The following is a 26,592-nucleotide window of genomic DNA, read 5'->3' on the forward strand; positions in this document are numbered from 1 at the left end:
TAGATATAATAGGCATCTCGGAGACCTGGTGGAAGGAGGATAACCAGTGGGACACTGTCATACCGGGGTACAAATTATATCGTAGTGATAGGGTGGATCGAATTGGTGGAAGGGTAGCAATGTATATTAAGGAGTGCCTTGAATCAAATAGATTGAAAATTCTGCAGGAAACAAAACACATCTTGTAATCACTATGGATTGAAATTCCATGTGTAAAGGGGAAAAGGATAGTGATAGGAGTGTACTACTGTACGCCTGGCCAGGATGAACAGACGGATGCAGAAATGTTAAAGGAAATTAGGGATGCAAACAACCTGGGCAACACAATAATAATGGGTGATTTCAATTACCCCGATATTGACTGGGTAAATGTAACATCGGGGCACACTAGGGAGGTAAAATTCCTTGATGTAATCAAGGACTGCTTTATGGAGCAGCTGGTACAGAAGCCAACAAGAGAAGGAAAAATTTTAGACCTAGTCCTTAGTGGAGCGCATGATCTGGTGCGGGAGGTAATGGTGCTGGGGCTGCTTGATAACAGTGATCATAATATGATGAGATTAGATATTAGCTCTGAAGTAAGTATACATAAGAAATCCAATATGTTAGCGTTTAACTTTAAAAGGGGAGACTATGATAAAATGAGAAGAACGGTGAAAATAAACTTAGAGGAGCGGCTGCGAGGGTCAAAAATTTACATCAGGAGTGGATGCTGTCCACGTATTAAAAAAGAAGGACGGAAGACCAAACTACAGTCGGTATGGTTAAAATGTGAGGTGAAGGAAACTTTTAGAACTAAAAGAAAATCCTTCAGAAAACAGAAGAAGGAACCGACTGAAAATAATAAGAAATGGCATAAGGAATGTCAAGTCAAATACAAAGTGCTGATAAGGAAGGCTAAGAGGGACTTAAAAAAAAGATTGCGTTGGAGGCAAAAACACATAGTAAAAAGTTTTTAAGGTATATTAAAAGCAGGAAGCCAGCAAAAGAATCAGTTGGACTGCTAGATGACTGAGGAGTAAAAGGGGCGATCAGGGAAGACAAAGCCGTAGCGGAGAGATTAAATGAATTCTTTGCTTCGGTCTTCACCGAGGAAGATTTGGGAGAGATAACAGTGCCAGAAATGGTATTCGAAGCTGACGAGTCGGAGAAACTGAATGGATTCTCTATAAACCTCAAGGATGTAATGGGGCAGGTCTACAAATTGAAGAGTAGCAAATCTCCTGGACCAGATTGCATTCATCCCAGAGTACTGATAGAACTGAAACGTGATCTTGCGGAGCTATTGTTAGTAATATGTAATTTAGCCTTAAAATCGAGTATGGTACCAGAAGAATGGAGGGTGGCCAATGTAACGCCGATTTTTAAAAAAGGTTCCTGAGGAGATCCGGGAAATTATATAGACCGGTGAGTCTGATGTTGGTGCCGGGCAAAATGGTACAGACTATTATAAACAACAAAATTACAGAGCATATTCAAAAGCATGGATTAATGAGACAAAGTCAACATGGATTTAGTGAAGGGAAATCTTGCCTCACCAATCTACTACATTTCTTTGAAGGGGTGAACAAACATGTGGATAAAGGGGAGCCGGTTGATATTATGTATCTGGATTTTCAGAAGGCGTTTGACAAAGTACCTCCTGAAAGACTCCAGAGGAAATTGGAGAGTTATGGGATAGGAGGTAGTGTTCTATAATGGATTAAAAGTGGTTAAAAGATAGAAAACAGAGAGTAGGATTAAATGGTCAGTATTCTCGATGGAGAAGGGTAGTTAGTGGTGTTCCAGGGGTCTGTGCTGGGACCGCTGCTTTTAACATATTTATAAATGACCTAGAGATGGGAGTAACTAGTGAGGTAATTAAATTTGCTGATGACACAAAGTTATTCAAAGTCGTTAAATCGCAGGAGGATTGTGAAAAATTACAAGAGGACCATATGAGACTGGGAGACTGAGCGTCTAAATGGCAGATGACGTTTAATGTGAGCAAGTGCCAAGTGATGCATGTGGGAAAGAGGAACCCGAATTATAGCAAGGTTCCATGTTAGGAGTCACAGACCAAGAAAGGGATCTGGATGTTGTCGTTGATATGTTGAAACCTTTTGCTCAGTGTGCTGCAGTGGCTAAGAAAGCAAATAGAATGTTAGGTATTATTAGGAAAGGAAAGGAATGGAAAACAAAAATGAGGACGTTATAATGCCTTTGTATCGCTCCATGGTGCGACCGCACCTCTAATATTGTGTTTAATTCTGGTTGCCGCATCTCATAAAAGATATGGTGGAATTACAGAGAAGGGCGACAAAAATTATAAAGGCCATGGGATGACTTCCCTATGAGGAAAGGCTAAAGCGGCTAGGGCTCTTCAGCTTGGTGAAAAGGTGGCTGAGGGAAGATATGATAGAGGTCAGTAAAATAATTAGTGGAGTTGAACGGGTAGATGTGAAGCGTCTGTTTACACTTTCCAAAAATACTAGGACTAGGGGGCGTGCGACGAAGCTACAATGTAGTAAATTTAAAATGAATCGGAGAAAAGTTTTCTTCACTCAACGTGTAATTAAACTCTGGAATTCATTGCCAGAGAATGTGGTAGGGGCGGTTAGCTTAGCGGAGTTAAAAAAGGTTTGGACGACTTCCTAAAGGAAAAGTCCAAAGACCATTATTAAATGGATTTGGGGAAAATCCACTATTTCTGGGATAAGCAGTATAAAATGTTTTGTAATTTTTGGGGATCTTGCCAGGTTTTTGTGACCTGGGGCCAGATTCACTAAACTTAACGAGCCTTTAACGAGCCATTAACGAGCAAGTAGATTACCCTGGCATGCACTAAAGGCCCTTTTCCAATGACGGTAGCAGCTAACGAAAACGGAATGCAGATGAAATCGTGTAGAAACCCTATTATAATGAGATGCACTAACATGTTCCGATTGCCTTAACGCTGGAAAATCTAGCGAGAGGTCTGTACCTCTCGTTGGGGCTGCGCAGGATTGAAAACTTCATAAAATGCAGTGGTGTACCAAGGGGGGGGGGGTGGTGGTAGCGGTCCGCCCAGTGTGCACGCCGCTGGGGGGGTCCGCGCGCGCCTGTCCTTCGTTCGTTCCATGCTCCCTCTGCCCCGGAGCAGGTTCTTCCACGGGGGGGGGGGGTCCGTTCACCGGGGGGGGGGGGGGTCCGCGCTGCATCCGGGGGGAGGGGCGCATCGGTGATCCGCCCCGGGTGTCAGCCCCCCTAGGAACGCCACTGATAAAATGTAACAAAAAAACCGGGAGGGGGGGAAACGGCGAAGTGCGCGTCATGGACGTCCATTATGGGTGGTCTTCACCCAAAAAAACACCCAAGTGCACCCTTTATGGACGGTCTTCACTATAAAAAAAACCCAAACATAACCCACCCTTAAGCTTTATTAAGCTCCGCTTCAAACAAGACGTCCATTTTGGCCCCCCCCCCCCCCCCGCCACAATATTAAAACTTTCTTTTTGGCCGCCCTTCACTCAGCTGAGAGACCCGGAAGTCTCTGAGCCAATCACAACGCATTTAGCACAGCTAAATGCGCTGTGATTGGCTCAGAGACTTCCGGGTCTCTCAACTGAGTGAAGCACGTCCAAAAAGGACGTTTTTATCATTGCGGGGTTGAATGATGTCCAAAAAGGAGCCTGCAGCAGGCCGTGGAGGGGGTGAGTGGTGCAGCGTCTTCGGGCGGCACAGGAGGCGTATTTGGCATGCGCAGAGCAGCCAGCATAACGCTTTGCTGCTCTGCGCATGCTCGACCGGCCGATTGGCCAACTGTTTAGCGATGGAATAGAGAATGCAAGTGAGCTGCAACAAGCAGCTCATTTGCATTCCCTTTCCTTGATGATTAGCCGTTCCCTACCGATTCGCTATGGAATCGGTAAGGGAAAGGCTGTTCCGAGGATTTTAGTGCATCTGGCCCCTGGTTTGGCCACTGTTGGAAACAGGATGCTGGGCTTGATGGACCTTTGGTCTGTCCCAGTATGGCAATACTTATGTATTTATTTTATTTATTTAGATTTTGCTCACACCTTTTTCAGTAGTAGCTCAAGGTGAGTTACATTCAGGTGCACTGGATATTTCTCTGTCCCAGGAGGGCTCACAATCTAAGTTTGTACCTGAGGCAATGGAGGGTTAAGTGACTTGCCCAAGATCACAAGGAGCAGCAGTGGGATTTGAACCGACCACCTTATGTACTTATGCCTGCCGGTGTCAGGCATTGGCTTCTCCCACAAGATGGTCCGCTGCTGATTCTGTGCAGGTAATTGCTCTCCTGAGCAGTGGCGTTCCTGGTTGGGGGGGGGGGGTGCGGTCCGCCCCAGGTGCACGCCGCTGGGGGGGGGGGGTGCCGTGCGCGCCTGTCCTTCGTTCGTTCCATGCTCCCTCTGCCCCGGAACAGGTTCCTGTTCCGGGGCAGAGGGAGCATGGAACGAACAAAGGACAGGCACGCGCGGCACCCCCAAAGCGGCGTGCACCCGGGGGGGGTTACTTCACGGGGGGGTGTCCTTTTGCCGGGGGGGGGCTGTCACGCTGCATCCAGGGGGGGTGGGCGCTGCACCTAGGGGGCGGAGCGCATCGGTGATCCACCCCGGGTGTCAGCCCCCCTAGGAACGCCACTGCTCCTGAGCAATCAGATTCTCAGCTTTGGTGGCAGATAGTGGGTAATAGTTTAGCAGATGGTAAATTGCCTCAGGAGTAAGCATCCTTAAGACTTAGAAGCATCTGTAGCAGACGGTAAATTGCCTCAGGAGTGAGCGTCCTTAAAACTCAAAAGCATCTGACGTCATCCATGTGCACTTCTTGGGGTAGGGCATTGGCTCCTCCCACAAGATGATTCGCTGCTGATTCTGTGCATTGCTCTCCATAGCAGACTCTCAGCTTTGGTGGCAGTTAGTGGGTAATGGGTTAGCAGATGATTAGAGAAAGGTGCTCTGATTGAGCAGCTGTCCACTGGAGAGAATAAGGCATGACATCTCCTTAATCCCCCAGTGGTTGCTGTCCCCATCCCTCTCTCCTGAAAGTGAAACTAGAAGGGAATACTAGGCTTTATGACAGCTTGAGGTATTATATGCATTCTTAACAACATAGAAAGCAGGTCTGAGGACTAGCCTAGTGGTTAGTGCAGCAGGCTGTAAATCAAGCAACCAGGTTCAAGTCTTTTTTTTTTAAACTGTGAGCCCTCCAGAAACGGAAAAATACTTACTGTAACTAAATATATGTATTTATTAAAAATTGTATCTATTTATTTATAAAACAATTTATTCTGCACTATCGCAAATGTTCTAGGCGGATTACAATTCTTCACATTTTTAATACAATAAAAACAAAATGTTAAAAAACAGCTACATACATGGAGGGGCATTTTCAATATGAAGTCTAAGTCCGACTTTGGACGTTTTGCTTAAATGTCCAGAATCCAGGAGACAAATATAGCGATTTTGAAAACAGCAAAATGTCTATCTTTTTTTTTTTTCCGAAAATGACCACTTGCTAGATGTCTTTGTGCTCTGTGCGCTTATATCTTTTTTGGGGAAAAAAATCCAAGTGAAAAACACATAAAATCAAGCCATTTGGATGTAGGAGGAGCCAGAATTCTTGGTAGTCTGCCACACAGACATCCCAGCAGAGCAGTGGGGCACTCTAGGGTGCACTGCAATTGACTACACATAAAATGTCCCAGGTACACATCTCATCATTACCCCCTTATATTGTATGGTGAGCCCTCCAAACCCCACGAAAAACATACTTATTCAACTGTATACCACTACAATAGCCCTTATGTTTGCAGGTGTCACCTATATGTGGACACAGTAGGTTTTTGGTGGGTTATGGGGGGGGGGGGGGCTGACACTTTCCACCACAAGTGTACCAGTTAGAGTGGGATATGGGACTAGGTCCCCTTCTCTGGTGCACTGCACTGACCACTAGGCTACTCCAGGGACCTGCTTGCTGCTCTAATAGGACTGGCCATAACATATGATGCTATCATAGAGGCTGGTATGTACTGTTTCTTTCACGTCTTTGGGGGTGGGAGTAAGGTAGAGGGGTCATTCCTTTCTCCCAGTGGTCGTGGTCATTTAGGACACTTTTTTATGGCTTAGTCGTTATTAAAACAGGTCTAGCTCAAAACATCTTAGTTTTAGTCCTAGACATTTTGGTTTTGTCCCATAATGGCAGAAAAACATTCAAGTGTTGGGAACACCCTAATCTCACCCCAGTACACCCTGACACATGCCCTTATGATTTGGACGCACTGCAGACAAACTGCGTAGATAAAAATGTGCAAAATAGGTTTCAAAAATAGCAATTAAAATGTCAAAATGCTTCATTATGCCTCTTTTAAACATTTTTTTCTCTTTTGAAAATGAGCCCCAAACCCTCTGCCACATAACAATTCATCATCATTCAATCATCATTTAATACCTTGACGTCATCTATTTAACCTTCATCAGAGGTTCCCCACATCTTCATAACTTTAACAAATGAATTCCATCAAGACATTTCATATGCTTGAAAAAACAAAACCTGGATCCCTCTCAGTCTATGTACAATGTATTCCAAAGTAGAGGTCCTGTAATATAGCATATAAGACACTTGCAAGCCTGAAGGTACAGCATGTAGTTTTCTGTTCCTGGAGGGCTCACAATGACAGGATTTGAACTTGGGTCCCTTGTTTTACAGTCCACTGCACTAAACACTAGGCTGCCCCTCTGCTCTGCATGGACATCTATGTGGCCATTTTCTATGTCCCTTGTTTTTCCCCGTTCAAAATTCGGATGTTTCAGTTTGTAAAATGGATGTGGATGTTTCCAGTTTATGGACGCCAATCTCATATATTTTCGAACAGGTTGTATCCTGTTCAAAAATTCATGTGAGATAGGTGTCCATTTGGAATGTTCTGACTTGGACGTCCTTTTGAAAATACCTCTTCATGTTACTGTGTTACACTGACCATGCGGGCAAATTCAAACAAAACCACTTTATGACTACCCCCCGGTGCTGGCTAAATAAGTGGCTTTGAATATTAAGCCAAAGAATTTTAATTTTAAAAAATGTATAAACCACAATTCCTGGACTGGGCTTTGGTTCTTGTACTTCAGAGTGAGTGCTGGTTAATGAGGGGGTACACGTGGAGGGGTATAATCGAACGCAAACACCCATCTCCATGGGCGTCTATGTCCGAAAACGGGTATGTGAAGAGGCGGGACAGACCATATTATCGAAAAAGATGGGCGTCCATCTTTCATTTCGAAAATATGGTTTGGACGGACCAAATGCCATGGATTTGGTCCCTTCTGAGATGGGCGTTTTTTTTTTTTTGCAATAATGGAAACTAAAAATGCCCAGCTCAGAAACGTCCCAATCCAAGCCATTTGGTCGTGGGAGGGACAAATGTACAACACTACCATAGCTCTTAGGGGTGAAGGGGGCAACTACATGTGGGTACAGTGGGTTTTAGAGGCCTCCCATTTACCACCACAAGTGTTACGGGTGGAGGGGATGGGCCTGGGTCTGCCTGCCTGAAGTGCACTGCAGTACCCACTAAAAGTGCTCCAGGGACAGGACTTGTTGCTGGTGTATAACCTTGGCACAGCAGTTGACACCTGAAGACTAATCTCGCTGAAAATGTCCTTTATTTGAATAAGCACCTTTACTCACAGTTAACTGCAGATCAGAGGTTGTGCCCCACTGGCAACAAGTCTCGCTGGTACTGAGATTAGCAGTAGGTCCGAGCTGGCAGAATGGTGTACAATGCCCTCTTTCAGCAACATTCAAGGTAAGAACTAAGTGCTGTAACGTGGCTAACACATGAAAGGGATCTAAAAGTGTCTTACACAAATGGCCACTACCTAATGGACTACCGGAAACAAAACAGGGCACACTCTGACCCAGTAAGCAGAGGGAAAAGCACCATGGGAGTAGAGCCTACCAACTACCAACATCGTGAACATTTAACACAAGCTAGTGGAATCACGGAGCCCAATACCCTACACCCACCACAATGCATTGCTGATGTGACTCTGCAGTGCCCTTAACAGAAAAGGTGTCACACTCACTCGAGACCCACATCAGAACCAGGGAAAGGCTGTCAGAGGATAGAACACATTCTGCTGTCATGGAGGTGGGTACGGCATTTGAGGCTGGCATACAGGCTGGGAAAAAAAGTTTGTAAAGTGGGTTTTTGTTGGTGGGAGGGGGTTAGTGACCACTGGGGGAGTCAGGGGAGGTGATCCCCGATTCCCTCCGGTGGTCATCTGGTCAGTTGGGGCACTTTTTTGGGACTTGGACCTGAAAAAAAAGGGTCCAAATAAAGCGGACCAAATTCTCGTCAAAAACGCCCTTCTTGTTTCGATTATCAGCTAAAGACGCCCATCTCTTCTCGGCCGATAACCACGCCCCAGTCCCGCCTTCGCCACGCCTCCGACACACCCCAGTGATCTTTGTTCGTGTCCGTGACGGACTGCAGTTGAGGACGCCAAAAATCGGGTTTCGATTATACCAATTTGGGCGCCCACGGGAAACGGACGCCCATCTCCCGATTTGGGTCGAAATATGGGCGTCTTTCTCTTTTGAAAATAAGCTGGATAATGAGCTTTTTTTAGTGAAGACAAGAAAGGAATGGAGCCATAAGAAGGCAGTGTCTACTCCTTGGCCAGTACAATGGCAGATATGTAGCTGTCCTGTGCCAAGCATGATAGAGGAAGATTATGATGATTTGCCTCTGATGCTAATCTACCTATTCCCCCTCCTTCATTCATAGAAACAGAGAAATTGATGGCAGCTAAATACCATATAGTCAATCCAGTCTGCCTTCCACATAATCTACTCTCCCTTAGAGATCCTCTCCCCTTGTCCCATGTCTTCTTGAATTTAGATACAGTTCTTATCTACCACCTGAACTGGGAACCACCACCCTTTCCACAAAGAAATATTTCTGTAGATTACTCTTGAGTGTCTCTGCTCTCACCTTCATCTTCACCATGCTGGCTTCCAAGCGGACATTAAAGATGTGCACAAAGCAAAAATCTTCAGTTTGTTTTCAGTTCTTTTCGTCTTTTAGCAAATTTTGGGGCATTTTTTCCAGTTTGTTTCACATATTTGTTTGAATAGAAACTTTTTAATATGCATTAAAACATTTAAACATGCACTAATCAACTTAGTGTTAATTTGTAGGTTGATTTCTGACTACTTCCACCTTTTTGCCACTTGCAGCTGCTGGAATGGATCCGCCGTACCATACCCTGGTTGGAGAACCGCACACCTGAGAAGACCATGAATGCCATGCAGAAAAAGTTGGAGGACTTCCGGGACTATCGCCGCGTGCACAAGCCGCCCCGTGTGCAGGAGAAATGCCAGCTAGAAATTAACTTCAACACACTGCAAACCAAGTTGAGGCTTAGCAACAGGCCTGCCTTCATGCCCTCTGAGGGCAAGATGGTTTCGGTGAGTAAGTGAGTGACTAACCTTAGCATTACCAGAGACTTAGAAAAACATGCTCTCTCTATTAATGAAAATTTGCTGGTTATTTGGATACATTGGTTATTGGAGGAGTGGCCTAGTGGTTAGGGTGGTGGACTTTGGTCCTGAGGAACTGAGTTCCATTCCCACTTCAGGCACAGGCAGCTCCTTGTGACTCTGGGCAAGTCACTTAACCTTCCATTGCCCCATGTAAGCCGCATTGAGCCTGCCATGAGTGGGAAAGCGTGGGGTACAAATGTAACAAAAAAATAAATACATATATGGCCCTTTCATTACTGGTATCTGGTACACATCTGCTGTGGGCATTTGTGAAATGCTGCTTTCTTACTCTTTTTATATAGGACATTGCTAATGCCTGGAAAGGCCTAGAGCAAGTGGAAAAAGGCTATGAAGATTGGCTGTTAACAGAGATCAGAAGGCTTGAGCGCACGGAGCACCTGGCTGAGAAGTTTAAGCAGAAAGCTTCTCTGCATGAGTCCTGGACACGAGGTATTTACACGAAAGGAAGGGCACCCACTGAGGGCTATGAGCTGCACAAAAGACTTGTTTTCTCGAGTCCCAGTCCAAATCATAGCATTGTCATTATTATCACACTGCGTGATGGTGTTTCAAACATCATGTGAAGTGAAATGCCTTCAAGTCAATATTACGATATGTTGATTGCTACTGCAAAATCTTGAAAGACAACCTAAAATCTTTGTTGAATCAGAATTCAAGTAATTTATCCAGGCTCTGTGAACCTATTTAATCACCATGGGGATAATTTTATAAAGCACTTCCCATGATGCAGGTGTAAAATGTCTATTATAAAATTATACAGACTTATACATATGTATAAGCACGTGTAAAAGAACACACATATTTTTATGTGCTCTGTGTGTAGGTGTTTTTAGGAGGGTGGTGTAAGGGTGGAGTTTTTATTTATTTAGATTTGGCTCATATTCATTGTCCTCGGAGGGCTCTAAGTTTGTACCTGAGGCAATGGAGAGTTAAGTGACATACTCAAGGTCATAAGGAGCCACAGTGAGATTTGATCCTGGCTTTTGTGGTTCTAAGCCCACTGGCTCTAACCATTAAGCTACTCTGCATATACTTACTGTCTGTATTTTTATGTTTCAGTTTGATTTTAGATGTACTTACCCACTGCTAGTTTCATCCCAAGATCCCTGATGCCAAAAGTGAGATTTCTCACTAGTTATCCATGTTGTTAGTGGCATGCTGCTGCATCTGGTGCTCACCAAAGGAGGGCAATTAAGGAGCATGTCTTGCTTGTGTGCCTCCTGAGTGGGCCTTCAATGTTTACATTTCTCTCCTTTTGCATTGTGGCTCTTTTTTTTACTCCGTGTTTTTATTACAATGGGAGGGTTGCTCATTCTTCATTGATTGGTCGAAAGCCGTGTCTCCCTTATTGTGGAATACAGGCCCACCCAACACAGCATTGGCCATTTCTAAAACTGGTTCCATTATTCTTAGCAGAACAGACTCTGCATGTTCACTGTTTTCTTCTACTTCACTTCAGGTAGGTCTTTAAATGTATGTTCCTTATGCAGTAGGCCTATTTTAGTTTGTGACTTATTTCAACAATATTCCTTGGATATTTTGATAACTGAAAGAGACATGGCTGGACGGGGTGACTTTCGCTACATAATCTAATCGAATTTCCCCTCTCTCCCCTTCCTCTTTTCCTTTGCAATGGTATGAATGTGTTCTTTCCTATAGATTATGGTGTTTCTTTCTCTAAATTTTAATTTAATGATTTGTTATTTGTTAGCATTTCTAGTCCACTTTACCCAAAAGGGCTCAAGGCAGATTACAATATAAAAGGGAATAATGGAACAAAAAAATCAGTTGAAATATAAAATAAAAGCATAAAAGCATCACTTAGGGGGAGTCACGTGATGCGTTGTGAGTGAAGGGCGCGTTGCTGCTTCTCTCCGAGGTCGCCGCTCTGTTTGCCATCAAATGTGACTGACTGCTACCTATACCGGCGTAATTTTACCTTCGATACGCTGTGGGAACAGCGTATGGAACAATATTTGATCTCAATGCCTGCAGGGAGCTCTAAAAAGACCGAGAAAGCGGAGAAGGAAAAGGTGGTGCCGACGGGCGGAGAATCCAAGATGGCGAGCGGCACAGTGAGCGCGGGCGAAGAATTCTCCGCTAAACAAATGGATCAGATTACAGCTGCGATGGGAGCGGCGTTGGAGCCGAGATTTGTCGCGCTGAATGGGCGCTTTGAGAAGCTGGATGCCTTATTGCTGGAATCCAATAAGCAGCTGACAGAGGCAGAGTGGAGAGTATCTGACATGGAAGACACATGGACCCGTGTGGCGCCAGAGCTCGATCAACTGAAAGAGAAATTGCAGGCGCAGCAAGACAAGATCAAGGACCTAGAGAATCAGGCTCATAGGAGTAAATTAAGGATCGTGGGCTTACCGGAAAAGTTGCCGGAAAAGAATTTAAGTTTCCTCCTAGAGCAGTGGTTAATTAAAGAATTTGCCCTATCAGACAGTTATGGCCCACTGTGCATTGAAAGGGCTCACAGGCTGGGCCGAATGAAAGTGGAGAATCAAAAACTGCGAGTTGTGATTATTAAAATCCACAATTACTACTTGGATATAGAGCAAAGAGGGACACATTGCGGTACGCAGATCCGGATTTTTCAGGACTATTCAGTGGGGGTACAGGAGATTAGGTGCCGTATCCACCCTCTCTGCACTTCTTTGGTAGAAAAGAAAATCCGATTCATGTTGCTTTATCCTGCCACTTTAAAGGTACTGCATGAGGGCGCATGGTCCTCCTTTGATTCGGTACAGGCATAGGCGCCCCATATAAGAGGCTTGGGGAGGCTAGCCCAGTTGTGACCTTCGCCGCCTGCCTCCCGCCCCCCCCTCCGAAATTTAAAACTTGATACCTTCTCGGGGTTAAGGGAAGGCGGCGTCAGAAGCGACACAGCACGTCAGCACCAGTGAAACGCGTGCTGGCTCGGCGCGCCTTCAGCTTCCCTTCGTTCTGTCTCTCAAGCGCTGGTCCCGCCCTCGACCAGTGCTTGAGAGACAGAATGAAAGGAAGCTGAAGGCGCGCAGAGCCAGCATGTGTTTCACTGGTGCTGACGTGCTGTGTCGCTGCCGACGCCGCCTTCCCTTAACCCCGAGCAGGTATCAAGTTTTAAATTTCGGAGGGGGGGGGGCAGGAACTGGACCTGGTGCTCGGTGGGAGGGAGGGAAGGAGGAAGGCCTGATGCTGGGTGGGTGGGAAGGAGGAAGGCCTGATGCTGGGTGGGAGGGAGGGAGGGAGGAAGGAAGGAAGGCAGGCAGGCAGACCTGATGCTGGGTGGGGTGCCTGGCGCTTGATGATGGGTGGGTGGGTGGGAGGGAGGGAGGGAGGGGTGCCTGCCTGCCTGCCTGATGCTGGGTGGGAGGGGTCCCTGGTGCTAGGTGGGTGGGAGGAAGGGGTGCTTGATGCTGGGTGACAATTATGGGTTTAAGCTCCGCCCCAACCCCGCCCCAACCCCACCCCCTTTAGCCTCCCCAGTTGGGCCACCGACCGCCTATGGGTACAGGGGGCAACGGAGTTTCTTAATCGTACTGGGAAGGTGGCTCCAACAGAGGATGCAGCTAGGAGATGAGTGGTTATTGCTTTGGAGGATTTGGTGGTTTTGTGCACGAGAGATAAGTATTGCAGATGTTGGGAACGCACACTAACTGAACTATGAACAGTTTTTGAGTGACTGGGTACCCGATGGAGACCAGAGTGGAGGATGATGGTGCGGGGACTTCAGCATTTTGTGACTACTTCTGGGATAGACATAGTTCCATTCAAGTTACTGGTGGAAGTAATGGGAAGTTGGGGGGGAGGGGGAGGGGGGATGAAGTACGTGGAGGATGCTGCTGGGCAGGAGGTTGGTTGGAGGAGGAGATATGGGAATGGATGTAAAGGTATCTCTGTGATATGGATGTGGAGGTTATTCTGTGGGGTTTGGTGGTGGGGAGAGTGACATGTGTGTATTGTGCTTCTCAGGGGGATGTTGTACAGGTCGGTTCTTGTATCAGCTCTGGGGTACCAAATGGCTTGTATGTGTTCTTTGTATGGTATCCAGGGGGAGGCTGGGCCCCTGGATTCAAGGAAGTGAGTGGCTGTGGTTTGTGGCACATCATTGGCTGGGATGTCTAATTGTAGAATAGTTACTTGGAATGTGGGGGGAATCACGTCTCGATAAAAGAAGTAAAATGCTGTCTCATTTGAATGCCTTAAGGCAGATATAGCATGTCTTCAAGCAGTGGCGTAGCTATGTGGGGCCTGAGGGGGCCGGGGCCCCCGCAGATTCGCCCCCGTACCCCCCTCCTGGCGAACCCGCCGCCGCCTACCTTTACTTTTGCTGGCGGGGGATCCCCACTCCCCGCCAGCCGATGTCTTCTCAGTCCTTCCTGCTCTTCAATTTGTTTGCTGACGTCAGACTCAGAGAACAGTTCTGTTCTCTGAGTCTGACGTCAGCAAACAAATTGAAGAGCCGGACGTCGGCTGGCAGGGAGTGGGATCCCCCGCCAGCAAAATTAAAGGTAGGCTGCAGCGGGCGGCGGTTTCGCGGCGAGAGGGGGGGGCGGCAATGTCGGCGGGGGGGGGGGGGGGGCGGCGGGGCCAGGGGGGGGGCTAAAATGTGCCCCCTCCCCCGGGCTCTGGACCCCCCCCCCATGGGAGGCTGGCTACGCCCCTGTCTTCAAGAGACAAGACTGAGGAAGAACATGCTAAGCTGTGCAGATCCTGGGTGGGACAAGTTCACTCTGTATCATCGGGAGGTAGAAGGAGTGGCGTGGCTATTCTATTTATTAAGAAGCTGGTGGTAACAACTGAGGTACTTTTGCAGGATCTCATGGGCAGATATATATTAATAAAGATGTGGTTGCAAGGAAGGGAAGTGTATCTACTGTCAGTATATGCTCCAACCCCCTATGATAAGAAATTCTTCCCAGAGTTATTAAGGGCCCTTGTACTATATCAGGGTAACAACCTTATTCTTACAGGTGATATGAATATTCTTTTAGATCCTGAGATTGATTGTACAGGTTCTCGCAGCTCCGGGATTTTGGGAGGGACGGAACAAGGGATGCTGGAGGAATTTGCAGCCTCACTAGATTTAGTGGATGCGTGGAGGGTATTACATCCTGGGGAACGAGACTTCTCCCATAGGTCTCGGGCCCATGGATCTTGGACAAGACTAGATTATATTTTTATATCGTCATTGCTCTTTCCTTATGTACTGGAATCCCAACTGGAGGAGGTGGTCGTTGCAGATCATGCCCCTGTTTGGGTAGAATTGGAACCGCCCTGTAGTTTTAGACCTGTCCTGACTTGGCGATTCCCAGGCTACCTGGTTAAAGATAAAGATTTTCAGGATTTTTTGAGGGGACGATGGGAGGAGTACGTTTCACACAATGAGCAGCACAAAACCAACCCTTAATTGTTTTGGTGTGCAGTGAAGGCTGTACTGCGAGGCGAGATAATATCATACATGGCTGCTCGCCATAAGAAGGTAACAGCTAGCCTCATAAATTTACAAGGACAATTGAGAAAGGCCAAGCTTTTAAGTCTTCACTCTCCGACTCAAGCTAACAAAGACACATACGTGGCACTGCAAGTGTCTATTAATACTTTACTGCATGAGCAAACACAGCGTAGGTGGTTGTTCCAAAAATGTCGTTTTCACAGATTTGGGAATCGCACAGGAGGGTTGCTGGCCCGCTTTGTTAACAATAAGGGGGGTTCACGGACTATCACGGCCTTGAAAGATAACACGGGAGTGGTGGTAAACCGACCTGAGCGCTTACTGCAGATATTGCAGGAGCATTTTCAGACTGGTTACAGAGGGGGAGAACCGGTATATAAAGATAAAGTGAATGATCTTTTGGTTTGGGCGGGAATGCCTCAACTGTCAGTGCAGGCGGTGACAGAGTTGGATATGCCGTTTCAGATGAGAGAGCTACAGAAAGCGATTAAGGGATTGCAACCCCTAACTGTGCCAGGTGAGGACGGCTTCTCGGGAGAGTTCTTTAAATTGATGCAGGCTCACATTGGAGGGGCATTGCTTGACTATCTGCAGGCGATCATACAGGCGGGCACAGTCCCAGGCAGGGAAAACACGGCTCTCATTTCACTCATACTAAAGCCGGGTAGGCCATCAGAAGACCCGACATCGTATAGGCCGATCTCTCTGATCAATGTGGACATTAAACTCCTTGCGAAGGTGATGGCCAACAGACTGGTTAATTTGATTACAGAGTTGTCAGTGTTGCGCAGGTAGGATTTATTCCTTGCAGGCAGTCAGTCTTGCATGTCCGCAAAATTCTATTGGCTATGGCACAGAGCAAACATATTCAGTCACCGTTGTTAGTGGCAAGTCTGGATACTGCTAAGGCTTTTGATCAGGTGGACTGGGGATATTTGTTTCAAGTCTTAGAATGGGTGGGGTTCCCCAAGGGGTTTCTGAGGGCAATAAAGGCGCTTTATTCTGGCATGATGGCGTAGGTTGTGGCGAATGGGAGTAGGTCAGCACCATTTGCAGTGCAACGTGGCACATGACAGGGCTGTCCTTTATCACCGCTCTTATTCGATCTTTCCTTGGAACCCTTGTTGCGGATACTTAACAAGATGCCGGAGATCCGGGGCATTAATGTTGGAGGGGAGGAGTTTAGAGCACTGGTGTATGAGGATGAAATCATGCTTCTGCTTGTGGATCCTCAGGCTTCCTTAGAATATGTCTTAACTGTGATGGAACACTATGGAGCAGTGTCTGGGTTTTCCCTCAATCTTCAAAAATCATACGCGATGGCGTTGGAGGATGATGTCTTGCAAACATGGAAAGGTCAATTTCCGCTTCGATGGGAAGCTGTAGCATTAAAATATTTGGGGATTGTTATCCCTAGAGACTTAACTTTATTATATGGGCATAATATTAACATGCTCTTGGAGATGACGAAAAAACAGTTGCTGTTGTGGCAAGCGTTGCCTTTGTCGTTATGGGGAAGGATAGCGCTGTTTAACATGATGGTTGTACCGAAGTGGGTGTATGTTTTTCAACAGCTCCCGCTATTTCTTAAAAAGAGTGATGAGAGGAAGTTGGGGAAAATGTTGCAAACATATCTGTGGAAAGGGAAACGCCCAAGGCTTAAATTATCTATGATTTCCACCCCTAGAGAATATGGCGGTATGGGACTTTTAGATCTTCGTTCGTTAACAGTGGCATGCTCCATGCAGCATATAAATGATTGGTTTCGAGGCTCTTCGAACTTTTCTTTGACGGCCGTGGAGACTTCTCTTTTTCTGGAGACCCACTTTAGTCATCTGTTGCACTCTGGGGGCAGATTGCCGAGGGATGCTTTGAGACGCCATCCACTGTTGGGATCTCTGAGAGCGACCTGGAGGTGGTTATGCTGACGTCATCAGCTATCAGCTAAAGTCACACCGTATCTTTCAATTTGTAATAATCCGGATTTCCCACCGGGCCAGGGAGCTAGTATGTTTAAGCAATGGGAAAAGAAGGGTATTATATACTTGGTACATGTAATAGATGAGGAGGGACAGGTTCAGCCTTTTGTTAACTTGCAGTAATAATATGGGATTCCAGAGGGGCAATTTTTTGCTTATCTCCAATTAAGACATTATGTTAAGACTTTAACCTGGACGGATTTGACAGAGGATGTTTCCGACATTCTTTCTGAGGCTTATACATTGGGAGCTCAGCTGTGTGTGCCTTTAAAATTTCATCATCAGCAGTTAAAGGATACGACCACGGAGTTACACTGTGCGTCTTTGGAAGCAGACTGGTCGAAAGATTTAAACTGTGAGGTGACAGAGGAGGTGTGTAAAGCATACCTAAAACATTTATATTTGCGGCGCTTGTCGGTAATACAGCGTGAAAAACTATATAGATTCCTATTACGATTACACATCTCTCCACTTTGCGCATTTAAAGCAAAGATTTCCAGTTCGGGAGTTTGCCCAAAGTGAGGAGAGGCTATGGCCTCCTTGGGGCACATGTTCTGGCTCTGCCTGCAAGTGCAGAGCTTCTGGGTGGCAGTGCTCAGGATTATAGATTCATGGTGGGGATGTACTCTGACCTGTGATCCCTTGTTGTTATTCAACAGTTTTAAATTTATGGCACGACCTCCAGTGGGATTTAAAAGATTTATACAATTGGCTATTTTTTTCGGAATCAATGCCATCTTGACTTCCTGAATGATGCCCCAGGGTCCTAATATTTTGATGTGGAGAACACAGTTAATTCACCAAATGAGAATAGATAGGTGTGGGGTAACGAAAATGGACAGTATTCCAGGAACCCGGTTTAGAGAAATGTGGGAGCCATTATTGGTTACATTACCAACTAAAAGGAGAAGTTACATCTTGAACATTTAGCTATCACACATGTAGGGAGGGATGGGGGGTTGGGTGGTACGGGATAGAGTGGGTGAGTTATAACGTTGTAATTGTTTAGAGGAGGGGGGGGGGTAGGATGGGGGGAGGGGAGGGGAATGTTGGATTTACGGAGCATTTGGCTCTGTGCTTTCATTAGTTTATTTGGTTGACGGGGTATACCTCCTACATTCGGGATAGAATGTATGCTTTTTGGCTTGCCTGGCCAACATGGTCTAGCCACTCTCATTCTGTGATCTGGAGGGCGGACTGGAGGCTATAAGAGATATAGCCTCTGATCTGGTCTGGATTCTGGCGGGATGGTGAGGCTTCTACATTTGGTATATTATGAATGCTATAACAGAATGATGGCCCCTTGGATCACAGAGTCCAAATGATTATATATGTTTCAGCTTGTGTTATTCTTTGAAGTGTTGACTGTTGAGGACATTTGGAAGTTGGGGAGGATAGGGGCACAATTAGGGGGCGTTGGAATACATGGGGAAGTGGAGGAAATGACGGTTTTGATATTGCTTAGGTTATCCATTGAACTAGTTATATTTTGTTAGCTATTTTGCTATTTTATTATAACACTAGTGAAAAAGGCCCGTTTCTGACAGAAATGAAACGGGCGCTAGCAAGGTTTTCCTCGGAGTGTGTATGTTTGAGAGAGTGTTTGTGAGACTGACTGTATGAGAGAGAGTGAATGTGCGAGTGTGTGTGTGTGTGTGAGAGAGAGAGAGAGAGAGAGTGAGACTGGGTGTGAGTGTGTCCGTGAGAGAGAGAGAGAGAGTGTGTGTGTGAGAATCAGAGTGTGTGCCAGGGGCCCCTCCCTCCTCCCTCCCAGTTCCAGGGTCCCCCCTCCATCCCTCCCTCCATCCCTCCGAGTTCCAGGGTCATCCCCCCCTTCCTCCAAGTTCCAGGGTCCCTTCCAGTTTCAGGGTCCCCCCCACCCTCCCTCAGAGTTTCAGGGTCCCCACCCTACCAGTTCCAGGGTCACCTTCCCTCCCTCCCTCCGAGTTCTAGTCCTCCTCCCAGTTCCAGGGTCCCCCTACCAGTTCAAGGGTCCCTCCCCCTCCCTCCCAGTTCCATGGTCCTGTCCCCTCCCTGCTTGGTGGGGGGGGGGGGGGGTTGCTATTTGCTGTCAACCTAAGGAGACACTGCTTCTGGCATCCAGCAGCTAAGTCCTGTCCTGACCCACAGGCAGCTGGAGCTCCCTCATACTCTTTCAGTGACACACATTGACAGGCAACGGCGGGGCTGACACAGCCACGGGCACTTACCTGGATAAACTTTGTATTATTGACAAATGATCTGAAAATACAGAGTTTAAAATTGCTGTTTCTACCAGGTAGAATAATTTTTAAAGCTGTTTTAGTGATATTTAATTTAGATTTCATGATATTCATATGTACAGATGGGTAGCTTTCAAATACATTAAAAAGGTGTGCAGTAAGAAACCAAAACCAAAAACCTTTTGCCTTTTACCTGTTAAGGCGCAGTTTATCCAGTAGAAACAGCTTTAGACGTGTTTCAGATGGGAGAAGAAAAAAAATGACAATGTGGATCAGCAGCTCCTAGGTGTGCTTGGTTTTGAGTATATGGGAATGACGGCTGTGTTAGGGAGTGGAAACAGAGATTAAACAATGGGCTTCCTTGCTTACATTGTAGTTGATTGGGTCACTTCCACTCGTGTGTTGTAATTGTCCTGCTGCATGGCCAGAGTCGGAGAGGAGAGGGGGGTGCGGCGGAATGGTGAGCGAGCGGCTGCGGGAGGGTGGGTGAGGGGGACGGGCATAGGCGCCCGGTATAAGAGGCTTGGGGAGGCTAAGCCTCCCCTGCTGCAGCAGGATGGATCAGCTGTGGAGTCCTGCTGCTCTGGGGGGTTTAAATTGTTGATTTACCTCCATCCTCACAGCAGGAGCTGTCTCTAGCCTTGTGTAACCAGTTGTAGAAATTGGTTTATGGTTTAATTTGTTTACCTTACTGCTGGGAGAGCAGGGGGGTTGGCTGGAGGTGTCCTGGGTTGCCAGGGAGATATTTAATGAGGGTGACTTCCTGACCTGCATATGAGCAGTTCATACCAAAGAGACTTGCACTGACACCTGAGGACAGATAGCAGCAGAATCGGATACTGGGCCAGCATGATCAGAAAAAGTCACCAGACAACAAAGGTAGAAAAGATCATTTTATTTTCATTATAGCGTTTGGAATATGTCCACTTTGAGAATCAGGTGCTCAACATTAAAAGTTTATATTTATTTACTTATTTATGGCATTTTATCCCACATTAAACATGAATTAGGGTGTTTTGTGGCTCTACATGAGAATTGTGATGATATAATCCCTTGTTTCATATTGTTGATGGTCTGCATTTTCCGTATGGGTGGTATATTGGTGTATTAGGTTCTGCCCAGTGTAATATTTATGGTACAGTAAGGTTCTGAGTGTGTTTTTGCACAAAGTTGTGCATAGTGTTTTGCAGTTGAGCGATTGTGGTTAGAATATGCTTTGAGCAACCACTTTATTCTTTGACATATGATACATATCTAATATCTAAATTTAATAAAAGGTATTAGGGGGGGTCACGTGATGCTCTGAACGGAGAGGACGTGATTCTGTGCTCTCTGAGGCCCCTGCTCATTCAAAGCAATTATTAACCCATAAACTTGCAAGAAGACGATTTAAAACCACCTTACCTGTAAGAGAAGATTACATGGAAAAATATCTGGGCACGCCAGCTACAAATATGGCTAGCAGAAGCGCTAAAAAAGAAAAAGAAAAAGCGAAGGCGGTGAGCGCTGTGGGAGAAGGCCCGGTGCAAAATGGCAGCGTGCAGTTCACAGAAGAACAACTAAGGCAGCTAACGGAGGCGGTCGGAGCAGCGCTGGCGCCGAAGTTCGAAAAACTAAGTGAACGGAGCGCGGAATTTGAAGCGCTGCTCACAGATACAGTCAGAAGAACAACTGAACTAGAGGCAAGAGTATCTGCAGCGGAAGATGAGATCGGCCCCGCCACGCGGCAAGTAAGCGTGCTCGAAGCTAAAGTAGAGGCGCTAACGGCAAAGCTAGATGATATCGAAAACAGATCGCGGCGTGGCAATCTCGGGTTGGTGGGACTGCCCGAATCTGTCAGCGATCGGGTGCTTGCCTCTGTGTTGGAAACTTGGCTGGCAGCTGAATTCGCGCTATCGGATCAAGCGGGGAAAGTTTGTCTAGAGAGAGCGCACCGAATGGGACGATTTCAAGATGGAAGACGGACACCCCGCACAGTAATTATTAAGGTGCATAATTACGTGCACAAAACAGAAATTCTGCGAGGATACAGATTAAAACTAAATGAAGTACGCTATGATGGACATCAGATCAGAATATTCCAAGACTACTCAGCCGCATTGCAGGAGAAGAGGAAAACATTTACACCTATATGTCAGCAACTTCATGACCACCATGTTCCATTCATGCTATTGTACCCGGCACTGCTGAAGATTAAAATGGATGGAGCATGGAAGCAGTTTGAAAATGTTTCTACAGCACAACAATGTGTACAAGAAATAAAGGAGAACAGACAGAATATTGAGCAAGAAGAAGGAGGCGTCTGATATCTTTATAAAAGAGCAGAACTGTTGGTTTAAAAAGCTTATGGTAAGATGTTGTTAACATGTTCAATGTAAAATTGCAAGGGAAACTGTTACTTGTAAGAGCGGGGGCCCGGAAGCACTGAAAACCCCTAGAGCCTATCCTTTGTGATGGGCGGGGCACCAGGGGAGCCACAGGGCAAGGAAGAAGGGAGGGTAGAAGGGAGGGGGGAAGGGAGTAGCTGGGGGGGGGGGGGAAGGGGTAGAGGGAGGTTAGAGCCCCAGGATTTGAGGGAAATTAGAAGGCAGAGCTATAGAAAAAGAGACCACACTGCTCGATACAATATGAGAAGACACCAGGTGGTAATAGAAGCCCGAGGGGGGAGGCTGGGCTCCCTGAGGGATGTTAGAACAGATTTTGCTGAAAGGAAGGCTACAGACGATGAATATGGTTAAAGGGACCAATACGGGGACACGAATAGCCTCCTGGAACGTGGGAGGGATCACGTCCCCGATAAAAAGAGCAAAGATACTAGATACCTTGAAGAGGCAGGGGGTGGATATAGCCTGTATCCAGGAAACGCACTTGCCACAGGAGGAGCAGGATAAACTTAAACGGCACTGGGTGGGAGAAATTTTTGGGTCTCCATCTAGCGGCAGAAGGGGAGGAGTAGTAATCTTGCTGCACAAAAGCTTGGCGGCCAAAGCTAAAATGTTGTTCGCAGACACTGAGGGCCACTATGTGGGAATTAGCCTGAACCTGCAAGGACAGCTGCTTACGCTGGTGGCAGTGTATGCACCACAAACAGGTGGAAAAAAGTTTTATGCCCAATTGATGGCGGAATGCCAGAGACATGGAAGGGACCCTTTAATAATTGCGGGTGACATGAATCAGGTACTGGACGTCCAGCTGGATAGGTCAAACCCTAGAGGCGTGAGAGGAACTGATGAGGTCACATTGCTGGCGGAGTTCTGTGATTCGCTGGGTTTGGTGGACCCGTGGAGGCTTTTGCATGAGGAAGAGCGTGATTACACGCACACGTCGCGGGCCCACCGAACCCAGTCACGAATAGATTATATCTTGATGACGCAGGACTTGCTCCCCCAGACTTTCAAAGCGGAGATAGGCACAGAAGGGGTATCCGATCATGCGTTAATATGGGTGGACCTGGAGATGCAGCCGTACTACCAAGAACCCAGGGGGTGGCGCTTCCCGGCCTACTTATTCTCTTCACCCGAGTTCAAATCTTTCCTAATAGGCAAATGGGAGGACTTTGCAGTAAATAACAAACAGCATGCAGATAATCCTGGCCTGTTCTGGTCGACCACAAAGGTGGTGATCAGGGGAGACTTGATAGCATACACCAGTCTTAGGAACCGGAAAATAGCGCAGAAAATTATAGAATTAGAACGGCGGGTTAGGATGATGAGAAGGCGGTACACCAGGGACCCCACGCAGGTGTCTTTTGAAAATCTTATAAACGCAAGGACAGAGTTAAACAGCTTACTCCATGAACGAACCATGAGATCCATGGTGATGCGGAAATATGCTCTAAAGAGTTTTGGAGACAGACCTGGGGGGATGTTGGCGCGCTTGGTAAAAGGAGCCCGTAAGCCACATTTTATAACACGGCTCCGTGGGAGAGCGGGGGAGATTGCCACCCACCCAGCAGATATTGCGGAAATATTTAGGAAGCATTTTGAAGAGTTATATAAAGGGGAGCCCGAGGGGGATTTTAAAGAGAAAATTCGGGAGTACTTGCTAAGATCCAACATGCCAAGACTCACTGATGCACAGATAAAAGAACTAGATTTACCTTTAACAGCTAAAGAGGTGGGGGTAGCGATCCAGAAATTAAAATTGCACTCGGCGCCCGGTCCGGACGGCTTTTCCAGTGAATTTTATAAACTCTTAAGAGCTCAAATAGTGGGGCCCCTAGTTAATCTCTATGAAGAGGCCGCGGAGGACGGCAGATTCCCTAAATATGCAAATGAGGCCATGATTAGCTTAATACCAAAGCCGGGACGAGATTTATTGGATCCAGCCTCGTACAGGCCCATATCGCTGATTAACGTAGACGTTAAGATATTGTCGCGGGTCCTGGCGGAGCGTTTGGCGCCGGTATTGCCATTTATTGTGGGAGCTGAACAGGTAGGATTTGTCCGTGTGCGGCAAGCTGTGATGAATGTGCGTCGGTTGGTTGCGGCCTTGATAAGAAGCCCCTGCCAGGGCACCCTCGAGTTTGGTAATAAGCTTAGATGCGGAACGCGCCTTCAACAGGGTGCTTTGGCCTTTTATGTGGGAGACATTAAACTGGATGGGCCTGCAGGGATGGTATTTTCACGCAGTGCAGATGCTTTATGTGGACCCGACGGCATGCTTGTTGGTAAATGGGGTGAAAACACAAGGATTTAAGATAGAAAGAGACACGAGACAGGGTTGCCCGTTATCCCCCTTACTGTTTGTGATCACCCTGGAACCCCTGATAAATGTAATAAGAGAACATCCGGATATAGTGGGAATTGAGGTGGGAAATGAGATTTTGAAAATCTTAGCATATGCAGATGATTTGTTACTGGTAGTGGATAAGCCACAAGTATCAGTAAGCCACCTGATGATGGAACTGCAGAGCTACGGGGTACTATCGGGATTTAGATTAAATTATAGCAAGTCTCTGGCACTCCCAATATCAGAGTCCACAAAAACGCAGTGGAAGGGATCATTTCCATTTCAGTGGGTCGCAGGGCAAATAAAATACCTGGGAGTTATAATACCCATTCAGCTGGACACGATATATGATAAAAATGTGGCCGCCCTGTTGGCAGAAACTGCACAGTTACTGGGATTGTGGGGGTCTTGCCCCCTGTCTCTTGCGGGGCGAATAGCATTGTATAATATGGTGGTGGTGCCCAAATGGCTTTATAAATTTCAAATGTTGCCATTATACCTGGGGGGACGGGAAGAGAGGAAATTGCAGGCTGTGCTAAGGCGATTCTTTTGGAAAAATAGGCGTCCCAGGCTTGCTTTAAACATCATTTATAAGCCAAAAACACATGGGGGAATGGGACTGCTCAATATAAGATATCTTACTGTAGCGTGTGCCATGCGCCACGCAAGAGACTGGCTAGTGGGCAGCCAGCAGTTCACAAATGTACGGTTAGAGGCCTCCATGCATCCCAACATACATCTTAGCTGGCTATTACACACGACCGGAACAGGATCCGGCAGTCGTCCACGGAGGAATCTGTTTGTTAACTCACTGAGGGCAATGTGGCGGTGGCTGTGCCGTAGGCACGGATTCTCAGCGAAGGCCACTCCATTTCTGTCCTTAAACCTGAACCCGGATTTTCCAGCGGGAACTTTGCAGAAGACCTTTGTAAGGTGGCGGCAACAGGAGATACACTATCTTTATCAACTCTTAAATGAAGACGGACAGATAAAGCCGTTTGAGGAGCTGCAACAAGAATACAGGTGGCCACAGACTGATTATTTCGCCTATTTGCAGTTACGACACTACACAGCATCCCTGGGGGCAGTAAATCTCAGTGAAGATGTGCAGGAGGTCCTGGCCACGGCACTAACATTGGGGTCACAAAATGTGGTGCCTTTACGTTATCACCACAGATATCTACTTGACTCCACAGAAGATATAGACTATTGTGGACTAGCTAGTAGCTGGCAGAAAGACATTGGAGGAGAGATTACGGCGGACGCGCTACAGGGATACCTTAACTCAATACTACAAAGATCAACCTTTATCCGAGACTGGGAACAACAATACAAATTTGCGGTGCGATTTTATATAGCACCGGCCCGCGCAAAGAAAGCTGGATTTGGCACTGGTGAGTGTTTGAAATGTGGCGCTGCCCAAGCCTCGCTGGGTCATATGTTTTGGGCTTGTCCCCACATTCGCCAATTTTGGACCTTAATCTTTGTGGAAATCACACGGTGCTGGAGCAGACAGACGTTGGCTGATCCTCTGATTTTGTTTGACATTTTCAATATCAAAAGACCTGCCCCAGCGGGATTAATAGGGTTTCCGCAGAGAGCCTCAATGATCGGGAAGAAAGTAATATTACTTTTGTGGAGAGAGGAAAAACCCCCATCCAAAGATTTGTGGCGATCTAAGATGATAGAACTCTTGCACACTGAACTTTGTGGGATGATGGAGGCTACAGCACAAGACATCAGTTCCTTTAGGAAAGTCTGGAGAAGATTTTTATATACTTTACATCCAAGCGCCCAGCGGCGGATCCACCAACGACTGCGAACCAGACTTGGGCAGTTGGAAAACTATGGATCTTGGACAAAATAGCCTGTCTTGGACATTAGTATGAACCTGGTAGCGGGGGGGGGGGGAGGGTGGAAAAAGAGAATGTTAAAAACTGCACAGTTAACAAGTGTTTATTGCATTTATATGATAAGAGAAATGTTTTAAGAGACGTTTATGCTATATATTTGTTAATAAAAATGATTTAAACATAAAAGGTATTAATTGTGACTTTTTATTTATTTATTTTTTCTGTGTGTTATCAGACAATTATGGATTTAAGCTCCACCCCTGGCCCCACCCCTAACCCTGCCCCCTTTAGCCTCCCCAAACAGTTGGGCCACTGACCGCCTATGGGGACAGGGTGCAGAGGCGATTTTGTTTGGCTTTGAGTGTATGGGAATGACGGCTGCATTGTGGAGTGGAAACAGATTAACCAATGGGCTTCCATGATTCGTTGAGTGTCAGTGCTCCGCCCTCGACGTCATAACGTTTGACGCGAGGGCGGGGCAGACACATGGGCAAACTGGATATCTACACCACCACAAAGGGAGACGTTTCCAGCTTGCAGGTGAGGCTTCAATAGAACGTTGGAGGTGCGTTTTATATAGATAGATGTTGGAAACAATGGGTAGTATGGGGGGAGGGGGAGGGGGGGGAGAAAATGAAAAAAACAAAAATTTCTACAATTGTAATTTATCCAATGGTTTTAGCTTCTTGAATGACATTTGGTTTTTTATTCTATGCTGAGAATTGTATCTAAAAATTTATGTTGTCATTTACCAATAAAAAGATTTAAACATAAAAGCATCACTTAAATAACAAAATATCAAACTAAGGAAGCATTCA

The 26,592-nt window shown here is 46.5% G+C and overlaps 1 protein-coding gene across 1 annotated transcript in view; it reads left to right on the forward strand.

The window, feature by feature from the left end:
* ACTN3 (actinin alpha 3) overlaps positions 1-26,592 on the forward strand; it is a 368,054-nt gene that overhangs the window by 176,164 nt on the left and 165,298 nt on the right. Inside the window, exons 10-11 of the mRNA XM_030217755.1 lie at positions 9,220-9,450; positions 9,828-9,975. Of these exons, the coding sequence (XP_030073615.1) occupies positions 9,220-9,450; positions 9,828-9,975 (379 nt within the window). The remainder of the gene's footprint in view (positions 1-9,219; positions 9,451-9,827; positions 9,976-26,592) is intronic.

The sequence above is a fragment of the Microcaecilia unicolor genome, chromosome 11, assembly GCF_901765095.1.
Source record: "Microcaecilia unicolor chromosome 11, aMicUni1.1, whole genome shotgun sequence".
Taxonomy (NCBI): Eukaryota; Metazoa; Chordata; class Amphibia; order Gymnophiona; family Siphonopidae; genus Microcaecilia; species Microcaecilia unicolor.